This window comes from Ovis aries, chromosome 9 (genome assembly GCF_016772045.2).
Source record: "Ovis aries strain OAR_USU_Benz2616 breed Rambouillet chromosome 9, ARS-UI_Ramb_v3.0, whole genome shotgun sequence".
Classification (NCBI taxonomy): Eukaryota; Metazoa; Chordata; class Mammalia; order Artiodactyla; family Bovidae; genus Ovis; species Ovis aries.
The window spans coordinates 79,293,414-79,307,178 of record NC_056062.1 but is presented as its reverse complement, the minus strand read 5'-3'; the positions used below and the strand labels follow the sequence as shown (position 1 = coordinate 79,307,178).

General features: G+C 40.7%; 1 protein-coding gene across 2 annotated transcripts in view; it reads left to right on the top strand.

Annotated features, from left to right (window-relative positions):
- The window catches only part of LAPTM4B (lysosomal protein transmembrane 4 beta), a 65,905-nt gene that overhangs the window by 28,921 nt on the left and 23,219 nt on the right, over positions 1-13,765 (top strand). For both annotated transcript variants that reach the window (XM_027973193.2, XM_027973192.2), the window contains exons 3-5: positions 6,500-6,573; positions 6,920-7,042; positions 10,010-10,108. In XM_027973193.2, coding sequence (XP_027828994.2) covers positions 6,500-6,573; positions 6,920-7,042; positions 10,010-10,108 — 296 coding nt within the window. The remainder of the gene's footprint in view (positions 1-6,499; positions 6,574-6,919; positions 7,043-10,009; positions 10,109-13,765) is intronic.

Below are 13,765 nucleotides of genomic sequence, written 5' to 3'. Positions count from 1 at the left end.
TTCCAATCCCAAAGAAAGGCAGTGCCAAAGAATGCTCAAACTACCGCACAATTGCACTCATCTCACACTCTAGTAAAGTAATGCTCAAAATTCTCCAAGCCAGGCTTCAGCAATACGTGAACCGTGAACTCCCTGATGTTCAAGCTGGTTTTAGAAAAGGCAGAGGAACCAGAGATCAAATTGCCAACATCTGCTGGATCATGGAAAAAGCAAGAGAGTTCCAGAGAAACATCTATTTCTGCTTTATTGACTATGCCAAAGCCTTTGACTGTGTGGATCACAATAAACTGTGGAAAATCCTGAAAGAGATGGGAATACCAGACCACCTGACCTGCCTCTTGAGAAACCTGTATGCAGGTCAGGAAGCAACAGTTAGAACTGGACATGGAACAACAGACTGGTTCCAAACAGGAAAAGGAGTACATCAAGGCTATATATTGTCACCCTGCTTATTTAACTTCTATGCAGAGTACATCATGAGAAACTCTGGACTGGAAGAAGTACAAGCTGGAATCAAGATTGCCAGGAAAAATATCAATAACCTCAGATATGCAGATGATACCATCCTTATGGCAGAAAGTGAAGAGGAACTAAAGAGCCTCTTGATGAAAGTGAAAGAGGAGAGTGAAAAAGTTGGCCTAAAGCTCAACATTCAGAAACTAAGATCATAGCATCTGGTCCCATCACTTCATGGCAAATAGATGCGGAAACAGTGTCAGACTTTATTTTTCTGGGCTCCAAAATCAGTGCAGATGGTGATTGCAGCCATGAAATTAAGACGCTTACTCCTTGGAAGGGAAGTTATGACCAACCTAGACAGCATATTACTTTGTCAACAAAGGTCCATCTAGTCAAGGCTATGGTTTTTCCAGTAGTCATGTATGGATGTGAAAGTTGGACTATAAAGAAAGCTGAGTGCCGAAGAATTGATGCTTTGAACTGTGGTGTTGGAGAAGACTCTTGAGAGTCCCTTGGACTACAAGGATATCCAACCAGTCCATCCTAAAGGAGATCAGTCCTTGGTGTTCATTGGAAGGACCGATTCGAAAGCTGAAACTCCAGTACTTTGGCCACCTCATGCAAAGAGTTGACTCATTGGAAAAGACCCTGATGCTGGGAGGGATTGAGGGCAGGAGGAGAAGGGTATGACAGAGGATGAGATGGTTGGATGGCATCACTGACTCAATGGTCATGGGTTTGGGTGGACTCCGGGAGTTGGTGATGGACAGGGAGGCCTGGCGTGCTACAGTTCATGGGGTTGCAAAGAGTCAGATGCGACTGAGCGACTGAACGGAACGAAAAACTGGAAGCAATCCACATTTTTCCCAGTGGCAGAATGGACAGAAGTGCAGTGATCAGAGATGAGACGATCCAAACCAAACAGGTTCTGAGGATTCATTGTACTGCTCTCTGTATATTTACATAGTAATGCATGTTTGAAAGTTTTGGTAATGAAAACTAAGAAATAGAAGGAAAAACAGAATGAACAGCTGGGGCCTTCCCTGTGGCTCTTGGCATTACGTTGGAAAAGGCCCAGGCTGCCTTCCTGCTCTCTGTTAACGTACCCCCAAACCAGCTGGGCGGTCAGTTCACTAGTGCGTGACATCCCAATGTTTTGAGGAAATAGACCTACAAAGCAACAGCAGAGGAAGGGGAGCCATAGGAGCGATTGTTGCCCTTTATTTTCATTCATCTACCCTCCCACCCTTCCACCCTTTTCATCTTTTTAATCCTTTAAATCACATGGCTCAAAAGATTGTATATTCTACACTTGACAGCTGTCTTATTTTTTTTTAAGGTAATTCAGTAAATATTTATTTTCAAGATCTTTTTACAGAGATGTATGTCTAAGAAGACCACTAAGGGTGGTGATGTCATTTGCTTGATCAAGGCCAGCCGTTAACTGTCCCTAGATAGGAAGGAGCCTTGACCTCTTTCTAGGGAGCACAGAGCTATCTTTGGGTCAGAGCCAACCCGAGGCCGCCTCACAGCAGGGGGCAGCCTCATATTCTCTCCAATCCCTTGCCTCGGCTCCTCCTTGGCTGAACTCAACGGATGCCAAAGGGTAATGCAGGCCTGTTGATGATGGCCCATGTGAGTCTGCCTGCTGGGGGCAGAGAACTGGATGAGGACTTCGGTGTGTTTGTGTGTGTGTGTGTGTGTACGTGCATATGTGTGTGTGTGACTTAATTGTGAAAATTACCTCAAATATTGTTTTCAGAAGCCAGAAATGTGGACAAAAATTAGAGAAAAGTGAGCCATAAGAATGCAGGTAAGAATACAAATGTAAATCAGGTAGGCATCTACCTAGCTACCAGTTTTATGGAAAGAAAACAAATCCAAGAAAGGCAAAGGGACAAATCCAAAGGGAGAGTAGAATAAGAACTAGGTTAACCTTAACAAAGGCATTTCCGGCAACTCCTTTTCTGTTTGAGTGATTGGCTAAGTATCAGGAAATGTTTTCTAATTATGCCTTTCGTGGCCTGTGGTGTAGCTTTTCTTTTGAACCTTTTCAAATGAGAACGGCATCATTAAGCCAGGAATTTAATGTAGGAAGCAACTGCGGGCAGTGTGCACAGCCAGTGTGCTGTGCACGGAATGAGTAAAAGGTATTTCTGCCACTGACCAGTACTTTACTGGTTGTAAAAATCCCTGTTATTAGAACCAGTTCCTCATTTGCCTATTGACACATTTTTGAATATTAATTCTTCAGAGTAACTCTTGTGTTTGCCACGGTATGCTACACCTTATTTCAGAGACGATGAGTTCTCTAGACTGCTAGGAGATACGAGATTTATTCACCTGTTTTATCTTATCTGCTCTGCGTTTTTATTTGACTTACACTTTGATCCTACCTAAGCTGTGTCATATGCTTGGGATTTATTCATTCTGTTCAGTGTGGTTAGTATAGTTACTTACAGGAATAGAATTTTGAAAACTTCCTTATCTCAAATTAACATTTTCCTGTTTTCTCATTGTGAGGGGTGATAGGATACTGTATGATTTTAATTTTATTTATGCCTTTTACATTACTCCTGAGTTTTATATTTTTGAGAAAGATGGAAATTTTAAAAAAAATTTTAATGATTATGTGAGATTTAGTCCTGGAGTGATTTTCTTTTTAGACAGAATAGGACATAAAAATGCTTAAGATTTTAAATTTTCTATATTAACATTGATATGTCTAATGTTAACATAAGAGATAATTTCTATAAATTGTATTATAACCTTATATAAATTATGTTAATATAAATGTCATTGATTTTATTTTTTAAATAAAGCCTTGAGTTTAATTGTCTATCTCTGTTTCTTTTAAGATGTATGAGGGAGTCAGAGAGTATCCCACAATGGGTTGGCTTTTATAAAATTAATTTTTCTCATTATAGAAGATACTTGTACAGAATTTAAAAACCGTTAAAGACAGACAAACAAGAAAATAGTGACCTTCTGCCCGAGTTCAAGTTTCAGAGATTGCCACAGGTTCTCCCACGCTTTGCACGTAATAAAGGATGTCCAGCTCCTCTTAGGGAGGCTCTGTGGATTCCCCGGCCTCTGACCCCCCCACTGTATTTGCTCTGTCTCCTCCGCAGCTGGGTAGCACAGAAGAGCTTTGCTTCTGGAGGCAGACTTCTTGACTAGAGTGTCTCATCCACCACTTGCTAGCTGGGCAGTCTTGGGCAGGTTACTTGGCCGGGCGAGGAGACTATGAGGCTTACGTGGTACCTCTTCCCGCATAACAGGGGAAGGTGATATCATTTAGCATTAAAGTTATAAAGTAAATTATAAATACATGTGTATCCCAACAGAAATCATACTCTTTAGGTACTGACCAGTATTCATCATCTTTTTAAAATTATTAATTTATGTATTTGGCCGTGCTGGGTCTCTGTGGCTGCCTGCAGGCTTGTTCTCGTGCGGAGAGCGAGGCTGCTCTGGTTTGGTGTGTGCGCTTCTCTTCCCTTGTTGCAGGACATGGGCTCTAGGGCACGTGGACTCAGTAGTTGTGGCTCAGGGGCTTAGTTGCTCCGAGGCATGTGGAAGCTTCTGGGACCAGGGATCGAACCTGTGTCCCCTGCATTGGCAGGCGGAGTCTTAACCACTGGACCTCAAGGGAAGTCCCATCATCTTTTGATTCTCTTATAAAAAATTTTTTTTGAAAATCAAATTTTTACTCCATGAGTAAAAGTCATCAGCTTTATTATTAAGTTATTGCATTAAATCTGTGTCTGTGTTAGTCACTCAGTCGCGTCTGACTCTTTGCGACCCCATGGACTATAGCCCGCCAGGCTCCTCTGTCCATGGACTTCTCCAGGCAAGAATCCTGGCGTGGGTTGCCATTCTCTTCTCCAAGGGATCTTCCCGACCCAGGGATCGAACCTGGGTCTCCGCATTGCAGACAGATTTTTTACCATGTGAGCCACCAGGGCAACCCTATATATCTGCTTTTCCTGTTTTTACTTTTTTTGGCTGGGCCCTGGTGCATGTGGGATCTAGTTCCCTAATGAGTGAATGAACCCACCCCTTGCTGAATTGGAAGTGCAGAATCTTAACCACTGGACTGCCAGGGAAGTCCCGCTGTATCTGCATTCTCTCGCAGAAAGTACTTTGACTTTGTGCTTCGTTTGTAAACCTCCTGCTTGAAATATCCTTTCGTCTCTGAAGCTGAGGATATAGAGCAGGTGGTTCTAAAACTGGAATGCTTTGCTTTGGAGAAATACCTGTAGGAAGTGGCAGCCTAAATTGGGTTCATTTGGTTAGTATTTAAAAGCTTAAGGAGAAATAGCATAGAATAGTAGAGTCAGATTTGAAATCATAAGAGCAAGATTAGTCATAGTTGAGCCTTTTGGTGCAGATGCCATCTCAGCAAGTTATAGGACCTCTGAGCCCTGGTTTCGTAATCTCTTCATTGGGCACAGTAACATCTACCTTAGAGTTAGGAAGACTCAATGAGATAGCTGTGAGAGTGCCTTGGAAACCGACAGCACTGTACAGATAACTTCACTGCAAGGGTGTTTTGTATTCTCTTAGCCTGATGATAACCCTACATGTTATCTTCAGAAACCCAGCCTTCGGTTCAGTTCAGTTCAGTCGCTCAGTCATGTCCGACTCTTTGTGACCCCATGAATCGCAGCACACCTGGCCTCCCTGTCCATCACCAACTCCCGGAGTAACCCAGCCTTATTGTGGTTCTTATCAGACTCTCTCAAAAATACGGTGACATGACCTCTTGAGTCAGTCTTCAGTTTGTGCCTACTGGGATATAGGCTTTAGAGTTGGTTGTATTGTTCAACAGAAATACAGTGCAAGTACATAAGTCATTTTAAATTTCTTAGTAGCCTCATTTAAAAAGGTAACTCAAATAGGTGATTGCCTTTAATAATATATTTAAGTCAGTATATCCCTAATATTACTTCAGCTTGTCATCGGGATAAAAAAGATCAATGAGATAGATAGTTTAATTTATTGTATACTAAGGCCTTGAAATCTGGAGGACATGTCAGTCTTACAACACATCTCGTTTTAGATTGACTGCAGTTCAAGGGCTCAGTGCCCACATGTGGCATGCCACCTTCTCCATGCAGTAGTGAACGAGACATAGAGACTCATTTTCATCAGGAAGGTTCCTCTAGCAGAGGAAGAGAGACAGTCCATAAGCACCAAATATAAGTAAGACAGTAGTGATGTGTTATATCAAGAAAATACAGCAGTTGTGTGGGCGTGACTGGGAGGCCCCATTAGCCAGGATGACCAGGGAAGGTGTTGAGCCACGACCTGAATGATTAAAAAGGCAAAAGCTGATCATGTGAAACTATGACAGACGTTACGGGGCAAGTGTGAGGCCCTGAAGTGGGGTGATTCAGTGTGTTCAGTGAACTCAGTGATACGGCTGGATTAGGGTAAGTAGAAAAAAACGTGGGAGGAGATGAGAGAGGTCGGCAGGTTCTGGGCCGAACACAGACATACAGGCCTTGACAAGAAATTGAGATTTTTGAGTGAGATAGGAAGCCTGTGGAAAGTTTTAATAGGGGTCTGAGACACGTGAGATTATAAAATACAAGTTAGATACCTATTTGTTAAAAGAATACCTCAGTTTTTATGTATGTAATTCAGTGGACCAGAAGACCAAACTGTTTAATATATACAGATATGTTTATATTTAATATCGATGTAGATATATTTAATATCTGTTAAATATATATAATATCTTTTAAATATGTTAAATAGATTTAATGTATCTATAATTAGAGTTGAACACCACTGAGCGACTGACAGATATTTTATATAAATGTATAAACATATGATTTAAGGAGGACATCTTTCACCACTTTGCTTCCATTATCATCTTCTCAAATTCCAAAGGAATGCTGGTGATGTACTTAGTATAAAGTTCTTGTCTGTAATTGGTTTATAAACAAATTGCCTTTGAAGAATGACTAAAAAATGTTAAAACAGTGGAGCTACAACTGATTTCCTTTCTTTCTTGAAAAACTTTTGACAGACATGTGCATTGCCATCGCGATTTCTGTTCTCATGATCCTTATCTGTGCCATGGCTACGTACGGCGCGTACAAGGTAAGCAGCTTGGAAGCAAGGTCCTGGGCCCTTTCCTCCATCTCTTACATGCGTAATCTGTGCCGCTGTCTGTAAGAAGTAAGTTATGGTTGTTCCCAGTTTCCTGTAGGAATCTTCGGAAGTTTAAATCTCCTGTTAATGTTGCATGGAAGCCAACGTTACAGTCTCAGAAACGTTCACTGGAGGCTTGTGGTTGACTGCTTTTGTGTGGTTTACCAAGTTGCCATCATGACCCGTTTTAATGTATTTCTACTTCTCCGTTTCCCTTCATATTGAGATTTCTCTGAATTAAAATAATGTTTTGTAATACCAAGCATACTAACACGCTCTTCTCTCTTCTGTTCAGCAACGCGCAGCCTGGATCATCCCATTCTTCTGCTACCAGATCTTTGATTTTGCCCTGAACACCTTGGTTGCGGTCACCATACTTGTTTATCCAAACTCCATCCAGGAATACATACGACAGCTGGTACGTGACCTTCAAAATCGCAATGTCTCTTCATGACATCCAAGAGACATCCCTGTCTTTGATCAGGATCGGGATATAAAGGAAGTAGAGATAAACATACGCATAATAATTTGTGAATTTTCAACTTGCATCTGAGATTAGAGATTTTTGAATAAAGATTTTTAAATTTCTTAGAATACTTTTTGGGAAAACTTAAACCCCCTGAGGTAGATCAATGGTGATGACGGTATTGGAGGTACCTAAATGGCGACCCACTCCAGTATCCTTGCCTGAAAAATCTCATGGACAGAGGAGCCTGGTGGGCTGCAGTCCTTGGGGTCGCAAAGAGTCGGGCACGACTGAGCAACTAACACTTAACACTTACCTAATTTACAAGCTGCTTACTGTCTAATTTTTGTAAAATGCAATTTGCTCAGTTATCAGCAGAGGGTAGCTTTTTGCCTCTGCTGTGTATGGAAAATGGGAAACTTGATATACAGTGGTTCTCACACTTAATTTGACTGTAGAACTCCTTTCTTCCTCCAGCTTCTTTTTGAGGCTGATTTTCTATTAAATGTCCTTTGTGACCTTATGAGTGAATATGAGTGGCTTACTATTAAGAAGCTCATGGAGGGTGTGAGGTTAGAATACATCCATGCCTTCACGTTTTTAAATTGGTGTGTTTTAAATTATGAATGTATATGAAAATGTAATTTCTTCAAAATCAAAAATGTTTTAAATGGAGAGAATGTTCAGTCTTTGGAGGTTCTAATAGTAGTGTCTGAGCATGGGGGAAGAAGCGGGTTGTTTTCTGGGATGAAGACACAGATTGGGGGTTTGATGTGGTAACGGAGATCAAGAAGATCAGTGGAAAAGAGACGTGGAGGGGATGGAGGCAGGCCAGAAGTGTGGCAACAAGAGTTCCTGATCTTTCGGGGGCCTGCCTGGATCACATGGCTAGTGCTCAGGGGACCACGTATGAAAAGCCTCTAGCGTATCAGGTGGTCATTGCTGTAGGAAATAGCTTCTTTTTGCTTCTTAGAAAACAGATCTGTGTTTTCATAGTGTAGTGTCAAGGAAATTTTGGTGTTTTCCCATGAGCTAACTTAACGTATTATTTCTTGTGATAACAGCTAAGTGTTTCTGCGTGAGGGGGTTTATACGTGACCAGCAGGTTGTAGAATTACCTCTGTCTGTAAGGACTTGGGCTTGCCTCTGTAATGATAATCTGGCACTGAGCTCCTACCGTCACCTGGGAATTGTGGAGGAAACAGGATTGCCACATAGCCTGCCGCGTGAGGGGGTTGGGAGGGTGTATCGTGAAGCAGAGGACATCAAGGCAAGTCATGACTATAGTCCTGACCACTGTAAGGTTTATAAGGAGGAGAAAGGCAGGCATTTAGAGCAGTCCTGGTGCCCTTAGACTTCCTGTCCCGCACACATCATGCAGTCACTCTGTACCCACTTGTAAAATGATTACGTTAGCGACGCTGACAGTGATCCTAGTATCAGTTTAAAAAATCACTATCTACTTCTTATTGGTAAGTATAAACCAAATTATACAAGTAGGTGTCTTCTGAATGTCCTACTTGAAGATCCGTCTGGGTGGAACAAGCGAGGCGTCCGGGTTGTCACAGTGCCTAAGCAGCAGACAGCAATGAAAGGGGGCGTCAGACTTGCCCTGATACTGCAGCTCTTGTTGACAAGTTGAGATATAGTGAGTCTGGGGAGACTTGTCTGAGAAAGCTGATGGAGAGAAGTCCCAGTGCCTGCTCTGTTCATGTGGAGCCTTGTAAAACACAGATAAAATAAGCTGTGCATGTGTTTTTATAGGTCTTAACTGGAAATAGAAACCACGTACAGATTTCTGGGATAAAGACTGTAAAAGATCTTTGTGGAAAGGGTCTTGCCCACTTTAATCCTGGTTTGTTTTTTTTCCCCCATGTTTCTGGAAACAGTACGATTTCATGTTGGTCTTATAAACAACATCCGTTTGTTTCCTCCTTAACCCTTTGAGATCAGTACTACAGACAGCCCTTTCAGGTTCCAAGGGGCAGGGGCCTGTTTGATGAGCTGATCAGAAGGAATGAATGCCTTAGATTTTATTTCTTAGGTATTTTGCCAGAATGGAAGGGGACTCTGAAAACCAGTGGGTGAGGGTCCCCCTGGAGTGGGCCAGCCACATGAGTCACGATTACTGCTAAAGTGGGACCCAAACTCATAGTACTGGGTGACGGGGAGAGATGAAGGGTGACCACATGGAGCTGCCTTCCACATACACTAAGCCGATTACCGTGAGAGCACTGATCTGTGCTGAGCACATGGTTTATGGTGATGTCCTGTCATTTCCAGGAACTATATATAGTAGCAGATTTCAATCCTCCTTAAGGGGTTTCCTTTGCCCTGGTAGTTAATCAATTTGGTCAGCTGGTAGGACTTTTTTTTAAAATTCAAGTATAGTTGATTTATAATGGTAATTTACAGTGTTAATTTCTGCTGTATAGTGAAGGAATTGATAGATATACATTCTTTTTACTAAAAAATTTTTTATTGAAGCATGCTTGCTTTACGGTGTGCCGGTCTGCTATTCAGTACAGTGACTCAGTTATACACATACAGAATTCCTTTATTAAATATTCTTTTCCATTATAGGAAAAAAATATTTTCCTATATCCGATATCACCAAAGAATATTTTCCTCTTTCTAATATCACAGGATATTGAATATAGTCCCCTGTGCTATACAACAGGACCTTGTCTATCCATTCCGTATATAATAGTTTTGATTCTTTTTAATGCTGTAAATACCTATCTAATACAAGATTCTGCTCTTTGAGAAGTAGCATCAGCAAAAATGCTCTATATCAAGAAGGCAGTATTTTATTTTAGTTTTTATTTTTAAAAGTTATTTGTTTTTGATTGTGCTGGGTCTTCATTGCTGCACTTGATAATTAATGAGATTTGCCAATAAGACTCTTCTCTTTCGCAGCCTCCTGATTTTCCTTACAAAGATGATATCATGTCAGTGAATCCTACCTGTTTGGTCCTCATTATTCTTCTGTTTATCGGCATTATCTTGGCTTTTAAGGTAAGCATGAAGATTTTACTTATGCTTTAAATATTATTGAATATATTCATGAATGCCACAGAAGTAGGCAAGTTTCTTTTTATTATCTGGCTGTAGATTTCTGAACTGCTTTTTGAATTCCTAACAGATGTGTTCCTTCTCTTATCTGTACGACAGAAATAAACACTAACCAAACTTAACACAGGCCAACTCAAGGTTATTCTAAAATCTGTTTGGATGTGAATAAGTTAATGTTGTGCATTTATGCAGTGTGTATTCTGTACCATAGCATCCATTACTGTGTCTCAGTACACATTCTTTGTAATTTGATTTTTAAAAAATATTTTTTTCCATATTTAGCTTTTCAAAAATTTTTTTAGTTGAAGGGTAATTGGTAATTTTGTGGGTTTTTTTTGTCGTTTGTTTTTTAAAACGTAATAAACTTTGAACATTATTCTGTAACAATGTATTAGATAAACTTAGCAGTTTTATAAATTAGTTGTTTTTGGACATTGAGATAGTTTCTACTTTTTTACTTCTAAATAGTATTGCAATGAAAACTAAATGTATCTTTTGTATACTTACACATTTATTTCCTCAAGATGTATTTCTTGAAATTAGAAGGCTGTGCATAATTTGAAGGTTTTCTGTAGGTTATCAGATTGGCCTCCCCTAAAGTTGAATGACTCAACACTCCCTGCAGCCACATTTTCCTCACCTTCAGCGACTGAGTGCCCTCTAGCTTTTTCGTCTTTGTAAATCTGGTAATAAAAACATCATAGTTATTGGAACTTGAGTGCTACTGAGTAGAAAATTCTCAGGTTAGACTTTGAAGTCTTAATTCTGAGTATTCTCTCATTGTCTTTATTTAGGTGTAAGGTTACCCGGTTCTTTAAAAATCAAGCCTCAGTGAGCTTGAATAAGCTGCGTTTCGGGAGAAGAGTCATAGCAATTTGGTGAAGAGGAGTAGAAAGAAAATGATTCATTGAAAGTCCCTTAGGTCTGCATTTTCTCTCCATAAAGCACACTCTGCATTTTTCGATATTGCACGTATGGTTTAGTGGTGAGGATTTGGGTGAATTTTATAGACGGATGTTGAGGCTCACCGCCCCTGCAGCTCCTGCCCCCACACACCAAATTCCTGACTGCTCAGTCAGCCCCAGACCACCCCTGGCATGAGGCTTCGGACTTTCAAATCCCACCCCGTGAGCTTTGTCACTGAAGGCTAGATTCCTCTTTAGCTTCTGCCCTATTGAAGCCCTTCAGCCATGCCTTCCTGTAGAGTCTGTGTCTATTAATTCCAGATTTTCTTATTTTTACCTGCAAGAAGGTTAATCTGACCGAGCTACCCTGTGCCATTGCCCAGAAACTGCTCTTTAAAAATGCGTTTTAATTGTGTAACCATTGATATTTTTATGGGAAATGCTTATTTGAGATTTTGAGTCAGAGGACCTAGATTTAGCTTCAGTCACTGTTGTATCTAGTTGTGTGACCAGAGCCTCAGTTTCTTCCTTTACTTAACTGCAGTGGTAGCTACGAAAACATTCTGTAGGGTGACAGTGAAGTTAAATGAGCTGATGGGTAGGAAGGTGCATCACTCGCTTACTTATCCGGTAAAGCCCCAGTGTGCCAGGCCATGTCTTTGGTGATGGTGTAGGTGTCCTGCTTTTATCGGTTGCAAATCATAGTGATCTGATAAAAGGCTTCGTACAAACTGTCCACAGCACTGTCTCCAACCTGGGAGTAATGTGTTAAACATAATAATTATAATAGACAATAACTATGTGTTTATCTGCTCTCTACTAACCAGGTTGCATTTCCTTGAGAACACAGATCCTACCTTCATTTTCCTCTCCCTTGTGGAGACTCAGTATTGTTAAAAAGAAAATGTGAATACATGTCTGTTTTGTGCCTTCACAAATCCGTTTGCCTGATTAGTAGCTCTCACAACCTAAATTCATTGTTAGACTCTTTAGTAAGTTTCATTGCTAGTGGTCCCTGGGAGCCCAGATAGGACTTGTGTCAGTTTCACTTTGTCCTTGGTTGGCAAGTAACAACGCTTACCACCTAGCTCTCCAAATAAACAATGGGTGTACTTACTCCTGTCAGTGCAAGTTCATTTGGAAAAGAGACCAAATATTTCCTTTTTTTTTTTTAACATTTTAATTTTTTTGTTACCTTTTGGCTGAGCCGGGTCTTACTGCTTTGCACGGGCTTTCTCTAGTTACGGTGAGCTGGGGCCATGCACGTTCTTATCATTGTGGTGGCTTCTCTGGTTTCGAAGCACAAGTTCTAGACGCACAGGCTTCAGTAGTTACAGCCTGTGGGCTCCAGATCTTGGGCTCAGTGGTGGTGGTACACGCGCTTAGTTGCTCTGCGGCATGTGAAATCTGGCCGGACCAGGGATCAAACCTGTGTCCCCTGCATTGGCAGGCAGATTCTTATCCACTGAGCCCCAAATATTTAATTATTTAATCAAGATTGTACAAATGTCCAACGGAAGTAAGTTTACTGAAGTAAGTTATTGGGGTTTTAGAGACATTAGGCCAATTTTTCTCCTATGGGAATGTTGAGTGAGTGTGTGCTCCAAGTGTGGCAGGGGGCCCCTAAGAGTGCAGACTGGACATAGTAAGGCCCCAGACACTGAGTACTTCCCCTCCAGGTTTAACCTTCAGTTGGAGATACATCATTTTGGAGGCCTCACGTCAGAAAGCTTTCCTGCCTTAAAGAGAACCTTCTGTTCACTGCTAAAATAGTGGACAACTTCTTGCACAGGACACAACAGAAAATGTTCAAGCATTCCTTTTTTATTTGTATTAAAATTCTCAATGAGTCTAGGGTTTTTTGTTTGGTTTTGTTTTTTGGAGAAGCAAGAACATTGTTGGATTAACTGAAGATTGGTGTAAATTGAACATACTGGTACAACGTTTAAGAAAAATACCCTTTCCATCTCTTTCTCATTGTTCTCTGGTTTCAGATTATTGCCATTCAGAAAACAGTTTACTAAAATAGCACTACACAATAAATAACATTTTCATCTTAACATTATCACAGAAAGTTAAGTGTAGGAAATAATAACCCCCAAGTACAAAATGCAGCTTCAGACAGCTTTCTGAGTACATAACAGAATGTTCACCTCACTCTGCTGAAAAGTGTTGATACATACCCCATTTGTCTTTAAATGTCTTCTTTTTTGTAAAGCAACTTTCTTGAGATATAAGTCACATATCATGTTCTCATATATATTCTCATATATATATATATATCTCTCTCATAAAGTTCTCCCATTTAAATGTACAATCCAGTGGTTTTCAGGATATTCACAGAGTTGCATAAACACAGCCCAGTGGTTAAACAGTGTAATTTTAGAGCATCTTTACCACTTGATGTTTTTCCTCACCCCCATCCCCTGCTCCGGGTAACCACTAATCTGCTTTGTGTCTCTGTGGGTTTGCCTGTTCTGGACATTTCATGTAAATGGAATCGTACAATGCATGGTCCTTTGTGACTGGCTGCTCTGACATTTCCAAGGTTCATCCATGCCGTAGCGTGCATCAGAAGTTTCTCTCTTGCTGAATAATATTCCATTGTTTAAACATCGTGCAATGGAATATTTTGTTTGTCCAGTCTTGACAATCCAAAATATTAGATTGTTTTACTCTTGTTATTATGGATAAC